General features: G+C 37.3%; 1 protein-coding gene across 2 annotated transcripts in view; it reads left to right on the forward strand.

The window, feature by feature from the left end:
• Positions 1-12,254, forward strand: part of NETO2 (neuropilin and tolloid like 2) — a 60,994-nt gene extending 48,740 nt beyond the window's left edge. For both annotated transcript variants that reach the window (XM_036120172.2, XM_036120171.2), the window contains exons 8-9: positions 5,530-5,643; positions 6,988-12,254. In XM_036120172.2, the coding sequence (XP_035976065.1) occupies positions 5,530-5,643; positions 6,988-7,568 (695 nt within the window). In that variant the 3' untranslated portion in view covers positions 7,569-12,254. The remainder of the gene's footprint in view (positions 1-5,529; positions 5,644-6,987) is intronic.
• Positions 12,255-13,289: the final 1,035 nt, after the last annotated feature.

Consider the following 13,289-nt stretch of genomic DNA (forward strand, 5'->3'; position numbering starts at 1 on the left):
AATTCCAATAATTCAGCCATTTTTTATAGTTTTGAATTGAAGCATGTCATTAGCATCCCATGTCAGTAACTGATAACTTCAGTTCTCTTTATGAACAACTATGCTTGTCCACTGAAAATGCACAGAGCTTAATACATCTGTAATTATGAATATAATACATTTCTACAAAACAATATCTGATGATGTCAGTGCTGCTTTCTAATTGCTTTAAATAATGTGGGGAGCAGTTGTAAAGAATTCTGTAATAAAAACTGAGGGTGGGGCGCCTGAGTGGCTCAGTCGGTTAAGCGGCTGCCTTCGGCTCAGGTCATGATCCCAGGGTCCTGGGATCGAGCCCCACATCGGGCTCCCTGCTTGGCGGAGAGCCTGCTTCTCCCTCTCCCTGTCTGCCACTCTGCCTACTTGTGCTCTCTATCTCTGTTAAATAAATAAATAAAAATCTTTAAAAAAAAAAAAAAACTGAGGGTGTTTTCTACTCACTGTTCAATCAGTGAGAAACACCGATCAGAAAATCTTTTTCTACCCTTTTGAGGATTATAAAGAGACATCAAAATGTTCTGTGTCACACAACGTTCTGTGGATAAACTTTAAGAGCTAATGATAGTTTGACTCAGAATCAGAATACCTAGAAGCCACAGTGCTGCTTATAACCTCACTCAGCCCTTCTTGAAAATAGCTTCTGTTCTCTGTCTCCTCATTTGTGAACTGGATAACACTGGTAAAATTAGAGGTCAGTAGGTAATATGATATAGTATGTAACAGAACTGTGGTATGACGTAGAAACAAAATGGAAAACTCAGTTTTTAGAAGTATTCAAAAATGCTGTGTGTTCTCTAGGCCATTTGTTACGTTAAAGTGCACACGTGGGTGTAATACAATTTTATGATCTATATGACACAGCTGAGGTAGGGACACTAGCTAATTTTGTACTGAAATAAACTAACACCATACATTTTCATTGGCTTTTCTCTTCTTAACCTAATGGTTTATTTATGTAACTAATACCTTTTGTCCTTACAGTAAGCTTTGAAACCATCAAGCATTTCTTAAGAATCATGAAATACTTAATGGTTAAATGATACCACATGATGGATTCAGTCTCTGAGTAAATTACTTACTGGATATATACATGATTCTTCTGAGAATAGAAATAACAACATGATTGAGACCACTAATTTCATAGTCTTGTTGATTTTATTTTATTTTTTTGTTTTGCTTTCAAGAATTTATTAGAGGGAAAACACAAATGGTGGGGAGGGACAGAGGGAGAGGGAAAAGCAGACTCCCATTAAGCAGAGAGCCCAACACGGGGCTCGATCCCAGGACCCTGGGATCATGACTGAGCTAAAGGTAGACACTTAACCAACTGAGCAAGTCTCATTGATTTTAGAACCAGAAGTCTGAAATACCCTATAGTCCATCCCATTCTTTTAAAAAGAGGAAGCAGACACCCAGGGAGTTAGTTAAAATCTTAAAGTAGACAGGTTAACTAATAACAGAAACAATTTTTATTAATTACTAGTCCATTGTTATTTCTACTCTCTGTTTATAGCACTATTTCCCAAGTTACAGTTCTTAGCTATTTTATTTTAGATTCTTGAGTCATGAGAGCCACCTACGGGTTATTATACTTGAAAAGGAGTGGGTAAGTCCTCAGCAAATAAGCCTAAAAGTTTTGTGCAAAGATTATTTAATCGTGGGGCACCTGGGTGGCTCAGTCATTAAGCATCTGCCTTCAGCTCAGGTCATGATCCCGGGATCCTGGGATCGAGCCCTGCATCAGGCTCCCTGCTCTGCAGGAGGCCTCCTTCTCCCTCTCCCACTCCCCTTGCTTGTGTTCCTGCTCTCGCTATATCTCTGTCTGTCAAATAAATAAATAAAATCTTTAAAAAAAAGAAAAAAGATTATTTAATCGTATATAGATAAAACTCATGCTTAAACTCAATTTAGTTTATAGTGCGGAAGGAGAAGGGTTACACAAATCCTAGCTCATAGTAATTAACCATAGATTATTAGCCTGCTGAACTAGAACTTGGGTGACTGTTACCATTTGGGGATTCTGCCTTAAAGAGAGATTGTATTTGCTCTATAAGAGCAAAGCAGTTTTGGATGTTACTTTTTGTTTTAATTGAAGAATAATTGACATTCACTCAATATGGTATTAGTTTCAGTGATTTGATATTTACATACATTACAAAATGATCACAATAAGTCTAGGTTCCATCTGTCACTATACAAAGTTGTTTACAATATTACCAACTATAGGGGCGCCTGGGTGGCTCAGTCAGTTGAGCATCTGCCTTCGGCTCGGGTCATGATCTCAGGGTCCTGGAATCGAGCCCCGCATCGGGCTCCCTGCTCAGTGGGAGGCCTGCTTCTCCCTTTCCCACTCCCCCTGCTTGTGTTCCCTCTCTTGCTGTGTCTCTCTCTGTCAAATAAATAAAATCTTAAAAAAAAAAAAAAAAACAATATTACCGACTATATTCCCTATGCTGTACATTACATCCCTGTGACTTATGTATTTTATAACCGGAAGACTTTTCCTCTTAATCCCCTTCCCCTACTTTGTCCTGTGTCTGCACCCCCCCTTCCCTCTGGCAACCATCAGTTTTTTCTCTGTATCTGAGTATTCCTGTTTTGTTTGTGCATTTGTTTTGCTTTTTTAGAATCCACATATAAGTGAAATCATATGTATTTGTCTTTCTCTAACTTATTTAACATAATACCCTTTAGGTCTATCCATGTTGTCACAAATGGCAAGATTTCACTCCTTTTTATGGCTCAGTAATACTCCATTCTATGTATGTATCACATCTTCATTCATCCATTTTTGGACACTGAGGTTGCTGCCGTATCTTGGCTCTTATAAATAATGCTGCAATGAACCTACAGGGATGTCTATATCTTTTGAATTAGTGTTTTGATTTTCTTCGGATAAATATCCAAGAGTGGAATTGCTAGATTATATGGTAATTCTATTTTTAATTTTTTGAGGATCCTCCATACTGTTTTCAACAGTAGCTGCACCAGTTTGCATTCCCACCAACAGTGCACAAAGGGTCCCTTTTTTCCACATCTCCACTGACACTTATTTCTTGTCCTTTTGATAATAGCCATTCTGACAGGTGTGAGGTATTCTCTCATTGTGGTTTTGATTTGCATTTCCCTGATGATCAGTGATGTTGTGGATGTTTTCTGTTGACCTACATTATAAGTCTAGTAAATATTTAATAAATATCACATTATGTTTTAGGGTTTCCTGGGGTCCCAGTAAATACCTATTTTTACAGCCCATCTTCAGAGCCAAATTGAGAAATAGACAAAGGGGGTCAGGCAGGTAGATACCAAACTGTTTGTGTTTACCAAACTGTTGGTTTTATTACTGATGATGCAGTTGGACAATGTGTTTAAGTATTCCAAAGCTTCCTGTGATTGTAACCTAAAGAGAGAGCCTTCTCAAGAGGAAAAGAAATACTAAATTAATTGTTTTGATAAGGTTCATTGTATATTTATTTTTTAAAAAGATAATATTTAGGGGAGAAAATCCAGTTATTATTAGTCCTTAAAATTTTACATATTTCTTTTCATCTTGAAAAGAAACTTAAAAAGAAAATATAAAAAATAATTGAGGTCTGTCAGTATGCTGAGACACATATCTTAAATGTAGACTTTTTTTAGACAGGAAATACATTTTCTTGATTATATTTTTTTTTTTTTTAAAGATTTTATTTATTTATTTGACAGAGAGAGAGATAGCGAGAGCAGGAACGCAAGCAGGGGGAGTGGGAGAGGGAGAAGCAGGCCTCCCGCCGAGCAGGGAGCCCAATGTGGGACTCGATCCCAGGACCCTGGGATCATGACCTGAGCCGAAGGCAGACGCTTAACGACTGAGCCACCCAGGCGCCCTTGATTATATTTTTGGAAGTCACAATGATTAGTTGATTTTTAGGGGCTTCTGTCAGTGTGAGAGACACGCCGTCGTGTTTCTTGACTTTCAGATTCTTGTGTGTGTGTGTGTGTGTCTTTACACTGAAATACACATTATTACAATGTTGGTACTTTTGTCTCCAATCTAGGATGTTATTTCTTAACAGAAGTAAACACACTGAGTCATAATCTAGTGTAGCAAATGTTTACATATACAAGGAGAAGTGTCGCATAGAAGCACCATCCAGAGTACGATGGGAACACAGGAGTCACACTAGCTATCTAGGAGAATTGAGGCAATCTTCACAGAGAGGGCAGCATTTTGGATGATCTTGAAAGATGAATAAGGTGGTCATCAGGAAGGGAAAGGAGGAGACATCTCAGGCTGAAAGAATGGTTTATACAAAATATGACATTACACGGTGTATATTCCATATATCTTTACATTTAAAAAATTTTTAATTTTGAAATTCCAAGGAGTGATTTTTTTTCTGGTAAAATCTACATGACATAAAATTTGCCATTTTAACCATTTTTAAGCGCATAGTTCAGTGGCATTAAGTACATTCATCATCACCACTATCCATCTCCAGAACTTTTTTTTTTAAGATTTTATTTATTTATTTGAGAGAGAGCAAGAGTGAGAGAGATCACAGAAGGAGAGAGAGAAGTGGGCTCCCTGCTGAGCAGAGAGCCCTGACCCTGGGATCATGACCTGAGCCAAAGGCAGACGCCTAACTGATTGAGCCACCCAGGCGCCCCAATCTCCAGAACTTTTTTATCATCCCCAGCTGAAACTCTGTCCCATTAAACACCCCATTCCCCTCTCCCACCAGGTCCTGGTAGCTGATGTTCTCTTTTTCTCTCAATGAATTGACTGCTCCAGGGACCTCGTATACCTGGAATCATACAATACTTGTTCTTTTGTGTCTGGCTTCTTTCAAGCATATTGTCTTCAAGATTCATCCATGTTGTAGCATTTGTCAGAATTTCCTTCTGAATTTTAACCCTGAATAATATCCCATTAGATATGTATATACCACATTGCAGTCCTCCATTCATCCATCAACAAACATTTATTTAGGTTGTTTCCCCCTTTTGGTGGAATAATGCTGCTGTGTGCTTTGTGAATAAAGCTGCCATGATCATTGGTGTGCTCTGTTCGAGTCCCTGCTTTCAGTGGTTTGGGGTACGCACCTGGACGTACGCACCTGCTGGAGCAGATGGTAATCGGTGTGGATTTTTGAGGAGACTCCATCCTGTTTACCACAGCAGCTGTACCATTTTACATCCCCCCAGCAATGCACCAAGGGTTCCAGTGTCTCCACATCCTCACCAATATTTTCTTGTAACATTTTGAAAAAATTTACCAGGCTCTGTACTAGTTCTGTAAGCACCATGGTAAATGTATTCCTATCCTCATTACACTAAACATGACATTTGGCACCGAGCGGAAGTGAAGAGTTTTTACCTGAGACCATGTCAGAGAGTATTGGCCCTTATCTTATTGCTTCTATAGCGCAGAGTGTATTCATAGAACAAGTTGAAGTGTAAATAAACCAGGATGAGTTCTTAGCAACAAACTGTTCTTCTTTCCTGCAGCTCCCTGCACAGGTAGCACTTTCTTCTGCCACAGCAACATGTGCATCAACAATTCTTTAGTCTGTAACGGTGTTCAGAACTGTGCATACCCTTGGGACGAAAATCACTGTAAAGGTGAGTGCGCTGGCAAAGCCCAACCTTTTTGAGAGAAAAATGGCCGTTGCCCTTAAGAAAGACTTAAAATGTCCTTTTCTGTAACTGTGTTTAGCGTAGCTGCTTTGGCTGAAATGGAAACATAGAATATAAATGTTCTTTTAAGTGGATCATACAACTTTCGTATGTGATAAAAGCAAAGAAAAATACTTATTCTCAATGAAAGCATTCTTTTTTTTTCTTACAAACTATGTTTTTTATCTTAAGTTGTTCGAAAGTCCACCATAATATTTCCTGCATTATTTTCTTAGTCATTTGTATTGTAAGGATACCTTATTCTCGGAATAATTTAAAAAGTAACCTAGAGTAGTAGTATTTTAAAAATTATATAGAAATACTATTTAATAAATATTGATGGATTCAATCTTAAAAAGCAGCAAAAGCAGACTAGTGAGAACTGCTTTTTTTCACTTTATAAAATTTCCTATGCTGTATTTCTAGTGTATGTCTAAGGTAAACATGACTTGTGGTAATAGTGGAATATCTACAGACATTATCAAATCACTGTCTCAGTCTTAAAGTTTACCTGCCTTCTGTTCTCCAAGAGTTCAGTAAATATCTTACTATGAGAAGTTAGTGTGATCTGATACAGCTGTCTTCAGTACTTGACATGAAGTATTTTCAGATAGTCATTCAGACGGTAGATCGTGATGTTGTACCTCAGTGGGTTAGCCTCATCACTTTTGTCCTCTCTTGCTGATGGCCATCAGTAGAAATACCGTGGATATACTTAAATGTGGCAGTTGGTCAAACATACCACAGAGCAAAAAGCTAAATTGATAGAACAAGAGTATTTCTTTTGGCATTTTCTCTATATTCATGTTTTTATTTTTTTATTTATTTTTTTTTTAAGATTTTATTTATTTGAAAGAGAACACAAGTGAGGGGAGGGGCAGAGGGAGAGGGAGAAGCAGGCTCCCCACTGAGCAGGGAGCCCGATGCGGGGCTCGATCCCAGGACCCCGGGATCATGACCTGAGCCAAAGGCAGATGCTTAACCAACTGATCCACCCAGGCGCCCCTAGATTCATGTTTTTAATTTGATTTGCAAATTGTATGCCTTCATGTACCTTCTGAGTAAAGAACCAAGTCCTTTTTCTTTTATGTAATCTATCTGACTATATTGTGATTGGTTAGTTTAACCAGAAATCATAATGGGATTATTTTGTTTAAAAACCTAATTTTAAATGGTATCATCTATAGTGTATTTGACCCATGTGTTCTGCTTTACCTAAAAATAACCTTACCAGTTTGTGACAGGACTCATTAATGAATTTTGAAAGCCTTGTTGTTTCTCTTTCTGCAGAAAAGAAAAAAGCAGGACTATTTGAACAAGTCACTAAAACCCATGGAACAATTATTGGCATCACATCAGGGATTGTCTTGGTCCTTCTCATTATTTCTATTTTAGTACAAGTGAAACAGCCTCGAAAAAAGGTCATGGCTTGCAAAACTGCGTTTAATAAAACTGGATTTCAGGAAGTGTTTGATCCTCCTCATTATGAACTGTTTTCCCTACGGGACAAAGAGATTTCTGCAGACCTAGCCGACTTGTCAGAAGAACTGGACAACTACCAGAAGATGCGGCACTCCTCCACTGCCTCCCGGTGCATTCATGACCATCACTGTGGGTCACAAGCACCCAGTGTCAAACAGAGCAGGACCAACCTGAGTTCCATGGAACTGCCTTTCCGAAATGATTTTGCACAACCACAGCCAATGAAAACATTTAACAGCACTTTCAAAAAGAGTAGCTACACTTTCAAACAGGCACATGAGTGCCCTGAACAGGCCCTAGAAGACAGAGTAATGGAGGAGATTCCTTGTGAAATTTATGTCAGAGGGCGAGAAGATTCTGCACAAGCGTCCATATCCATCGATTTTTAACCTTCTACTAAGGGGACATTAATTATTAAGTGTGTATGTATGCAGCCTACAGAGCACCCATACTCTTCAGCAGCCAACCCTTTTCTCCTATCAAAACTAGCAAGACCTTCGTTCCCACTAACCTACTGTAACAGTGAAGCTTTTCTTGTCTCAGGCAGTCTATGTGTTAAACCAACCAAGGGACCTCCTCCGGTCCATGAACAAAGTAACAGTCACTGTTGCTTGGTGTCACACACACAAAGTACCAGCGAAATAGCATTTGAAGAGGGGGGTGGTGGTGCTGAGCCAGGCTCAGGCTGCCGGTTAGGCTTAGCAACAGGAATACTGCTCTGGATTGATACAGCTTGTCAACATTTTGATCCCACAATAAGTTTAAAAATAAGATTTGTCTCTACATTCCTTTTGTTTTTTTTTTCCCTCTAAATTTAATTTGTTTTATAAGTCCGTGATTTTACCATTTTGGTTTCTTACATAAACATAAATGGTTAACGTACCACACATATTTCAATACAGGCATTTGTTCTAGAATTTGTCAAAATATAACTCGTTACTGTGCTAAGTGCCAGTGAAGACCCAGAGTTCTGTTTCACCCATCTGTTTCTTCTTGACTAATTTCTATACTGCTGCCTTTTAATTACTGGATCCTTAGTCTTTATTTTCTGTGAATAGTAGATGATATGATTTATCATCTTTAAGTCATATTTTGTCTTATACTAGAAGATTTCATAATCCTAGGATGTATGCACCCTTGCCAGTTATGACTAAAAACTTGAAAAAGATTAAAACTTCTGGAAATCCTTTCAAATTTCCCAAATTTGGTCACATGCGGTGGTGGCCCATTCATTCCTGTGTGCAGTCATTTCATTCATCTTGGGGGAGGCTGGTAATTATGTTTCTTTGCAGCATTTCTCATCACCAGATTTGTGTTTCCTGTTATTTTTATAAGATGATTTTGCTCCCTTTGTATTGGTTTATGTTATGGCATATGGTAGCCAAGGTTGTATGAGAGTTAAAGGAAAATTCCTAAGAAACTGTAAGAGCCCTCAAATTGCTTCTTACTTGGGACAATACATTTTTCTAGTTCTTACCAAGAATAACAACTTCCACTTTTTTTTAAACTGCACTTTTGACCTTATGTTTTTTTTTATGGTATATAAACAATAATTTATAAACATGATATAAAAACTCATTGTGTTTTTTTAGACTTTTGATATTATTTGATACTGTACAAACTTTATTAAATCAAGATTAAAGACCTACATGAGCGATTTCTTTCAGTGTTCACATTAGTGGCTTTATGTACAAATATGCTGTGATGGAACGACACGTTATAACTTACTGTAAAGACCTTAGTAATGTGTACGTAAGCGTTTGTTTCCTTTTGTTATTGCATTTAGCTTATGATGAAATTTTCACTGTGTGTTATTTATTGTTCTAAATCACTACACAAATCTTACATTAAAATTAAATGCATTGTTACATGATTCTTCAATCATGTTATTGCCCTGAGATTTTGGATCTTAGGTATATATGGAAAGGAATCCATTTATCAAATTATAACTAATACAGACATGCCATTTTAAAGAGAGAAATTCTCATTTTGATATTTTTTGTAGCAAATTCTCAATGAAATGAGAAATTAAAGTTTCACTGAATTTCATTGGTTTTTTAAGATATCACATGTATGGGTTTTCTCAGATTAGTGAAAACTGGGACCTTTAAATATGATACATATAAAATACCCCTTCAAAATGTTTCTTGTATCACATTTTTTTATTTTTTAAAAGTATATAATATCCAGGAGATAGGAAAACCTATAGATAGTATATTCATGATTTAGCATTTTTTAAAGTCAGCATAATTTCCTGTTTTAAAGATAAAATTTGGGAAAGTAGAAAGACTTAATGAATGTAGTATTCATTGAACTAATGAGCCAGAGCCAGATTAGATAGAAATTCTTTTAGTAGCTATGTTGGATAGGCATTGTAGTAGTTAGTAGCCAGCCAATATTTGAACAGCATAGTAAATATTTAATATAACTGTGATCTCATTCTTCATGATCATGAAGGAAAACTAGCAATTTTCTATGTAAAATTATATCCATTATAAAAACAGCTGTTAAGTCCATCATTAACACCTACATTATAGTAGAAACTAATACAGTATGCTTAACTACATTAATTCTAGTCACTTGTAACTATATTTTTGAAAGTTGTATCCTGTTTTCTTTTAAAAGGACATGAAGAGGCCTACAAAATAGAGCCTTTAAAGAAGACATTTAACATTAAAACAGCACAGAACTACATAGCTTCAGGCAACCCCACTTAGCAAGTAAAGCTTGGACAATAATTTTGGTTCTAAACTTTCTGGCTGCTAAAACAAATGAAATAGTTTTTGTTTTTCACAGTAGAGAACCCAAACTGCAGAGGCTAGTTTTCTCTTCAACTAAAGAAAGACGATCTGTATATAGAACAACATTTCCTCAGAACTTAAATAAGATGCAAAATGCAGAGAGAAGTCAGAATGGTAAATCTTTATCTAGTGAAGGCACATCTTAATACAGTCGGATCATCGGTTTTTGATCAGTCTGTCTGCAGGGGTAGAACTGAAGAGCCAGATGATCGATATTAGCTAAGCCAGCCTTAAACTGCCATATCTTGTATGCCTTCATCGAAGTATAGATGGCTATTAGGCCTTGTTTAAACATTTTTTAGTCAAACATTTATTTGGCAGTACACTATAGGAAAAGAAGAGAATGGAACTATTTTTTAGGCATTATTACCAGCATAACACTAATTGCTGTATTATATAGTCTTTCATCTTTGAGGTTAGTAAGAAAACTTCACAAATTGTTTACTGAAGTAAAAGCCATAAATTTTAGTAATGAAAGATGAACTTTAGCCATCTTGTGGAAGTTATTACACCCTTCACAGAAAATACAGAAGCCAGTTGTTAAACATACAGTGGAAAATGCAAAGCTGGAGGGGAAAGTATCTTCAATTCAGGAGCAGCACTTAAGGACACCTCTACAATGTTGTTGTTACCTTTCACCTGAGAACCTGAGTTTAGCACAAGATACCAACACTCAAGTGCCCGCAAATTGCAGGAAATCTATGAATCCTAACATCTAAAGTACTTACGGATAAAGTGTGATGTACCTTTTGTGGAGGGAAATGTTCAACCTAAAGGTTTAACAGAAAGCAAAAGATTTTCCACCTTTCGCATCACAAAAGAGATTAAAAAGGCTCCTTTGACTTGTTAACAGCTTTTGTGTCTGTCCTTGTCATGTTTCATGTAATTATTAAGCATTAAAAGAACCTCCTAAATGCTTCTAAATATTTTTATAGTTCTGCTGTTTTCTGATGAGCAGGATGCTTTCTGGTTTCAGGAGTGTGTCGGGTGATGAGACAGGACAGGAAAAAAGCCTAGTTGTGATTCCAGGAGTGATTCTCAAAGGGGATTTATGCCCTCTTACAAAATGGCGTCTGCTAAATTGTTCATGAAGGAACCTTGAGTTTTGGGGTTTGTTTTTTTTTTTAAGATGATCTGTTCAACTTCATTAATGAGAATTCTGAGGCCCAGAGAAGAGGAGTACCCACATCTCAGAACTAGTCCCATGCTCTTGCCTTGCCTTTGCTGTTTTTCCCCTGCTTTAGCTAGCTGGAAGTTTTAAAGGTCAAGCAGTTCTAAACGGCAGCCCAGATGTTCCATGTAAGCTTGTCAGTCATTCTGATTTAAAATGTAATTTATTCTATAATAATTTTTTTCAAAGCATTTTACTTTTTTTTTTAATCTATGTAACACTATTCTATAATTTTGTTGCCATGACTTCTTGGCATCTGCAAACTGCAAGACAATTACTGTGAATTCTTAATAAACAATGTTAATTTATAGGTTTGGCATCAGATAAAAAGAGCTTCAGTGTTTTGCATTTGTGATCTTTCTTAAATCTAAAGGAAACAATGTATACTCTAGAAATTAAAGATTTGTGTGCTGTATCTCTTGAGTTTGGAGAATGATTTGAGTTCTGAGCCATGATGACAAGTTGACCTCAGATATCTTTTTTAGGTCCCTGCAAAATCAGTTTTCCATGTTTTATATACCTCAACAAATTAAAATTCTGAATTTGCTTTTTTTTGTCACTTTTTCATATATGTCTGTGATTTTTAGTCACTTTTTCATATATTTCTGTGATTGGTTTAATGACTACAAAAGCCCAAGAAGCTAATGACTGGGGTACATATTTAGTAAGTACTTCTTTTTTTTCAAGATTTTATTTATTTGACAGAGACACAGCGAGAGAGGGAACACAAGCAGGGGAAGTGGGAGAGGGAGAAGCAGGCTTCCCGCCAAGCAAGGAGCCCAATGCGGGACTCAATCCCAGGACCCTGGGGATCATGACCTGAGCCGAAGGCAAATGCATAACCGACTGAGCCACCCAAGCGCCCCTAGTATGTACTGTCTTGAGTAAAATTTTTTTTAAGATTTTATTTATTTCAGAGAGAGAGGAGAGGAGCTGGGTGAAAGGGAAAGGGAGAATCTCAAGCGAACTCTGTGTCGAGTATGGGGCCCAATGCAGGACTCGATCTCACAACCCTGAGATCATGACCTGACCCGAAACCTAGGGTCGGATGGACACTTAACCAACTGAGTCACCCAGACGCTCCTTGAGTAAATGTTTTTTTTTTTAATGTTTTTTTAAAGCAGTGAATTTTTAGAGATGAATATCCAGACCATGTAAGAATTCTTGTATGTCTAATCCTGGATTTGACACTTCACAGTAAAGAATATGACCCTTGAACTGGAAATAGAACTTGTGTTTTGATTTCCTTGCTTGTCTCAATTTCCAGAGTCTCTAGAAGTGGCAAAGAATCCTTATTTCCTTGCAGGGTGAAGTTGGCATTTCCTACCCAACAGCTTCCAAAGTAAAATAATCTTAGTTATGATAAAAAGTAAAAGCATCCTCAGGCTATTACACCATTTAAGTTTTCAAATTAATCTTCAATTGAAGTTAAAAAAAATTTAAGGTGAATTCAGTGTTAGATTGCCTACAGATGCACTGTGCTACTTCCAGTCACTGCCGTGGCAGTGAGGACTTTCAGAGTGGGTTGTCAGAACACGCTGTCCTTTTGAGGTGCAGAGTGCATCAGTCACGACCACGGCCTAGCAAGGATGGATGAGTAGATTTCACAAAAGGTGCACACTGAGGAGAAAGCAAAGGAAAGCAAAACTCTGAGCTTTACAATCATACAGACACAGATCAAGGAGCAAAGACGAAAGAAAAAGGTAGTTACCACTGGCCTGTCCCTGCAAATAGTTACAGAGCAATTTTACTTTCTGTGTTATTTAGGATCAAGAAATAGCTTTTATCTGAAAATGCTCTCACCTGCCAAGCTTTCTCATACTCGGTAACATCTGGTGCCAGCAGGCCACCGAGCCGGTACATACTTTATGGAAACATTATGAGTAACTGCTGATTGCTAGAAGGAATTCTCATCAGAAATCTAGGTATTGAACCTGCTTTTCAAATGTTCTATTCTTCCACTGATGACTTTGTCCTGTTGTATTAAGCAATGTCTCAGAGAAGTATTCACAACTTTTGAACCAAAAAATAGTCACATGAATTGTAGGGAAGTTCTTTCCAGACCCTTAGAAGACAGTTTCACTCTGAAAATGTGCACAAGTAACAATAGTGAACTTGCTGCAACTTCCTCTGTTTTA

The sequence above is a fragment of the Halichoerus grypus genome, chromosome 15 (assembly GCF_964656455.1).
Source record: "Halichoerus grypus chromosome 15, mHalGry1.hap1.1, whole genome shotgun sequence".
NCBI classification, from domain to species: domain Eukaryota; kingdom Metazoa; phylum Chordata; class Mammalia; order Carnivora; family Phocidae; genus Halichoerus; species Halichoerus grypus.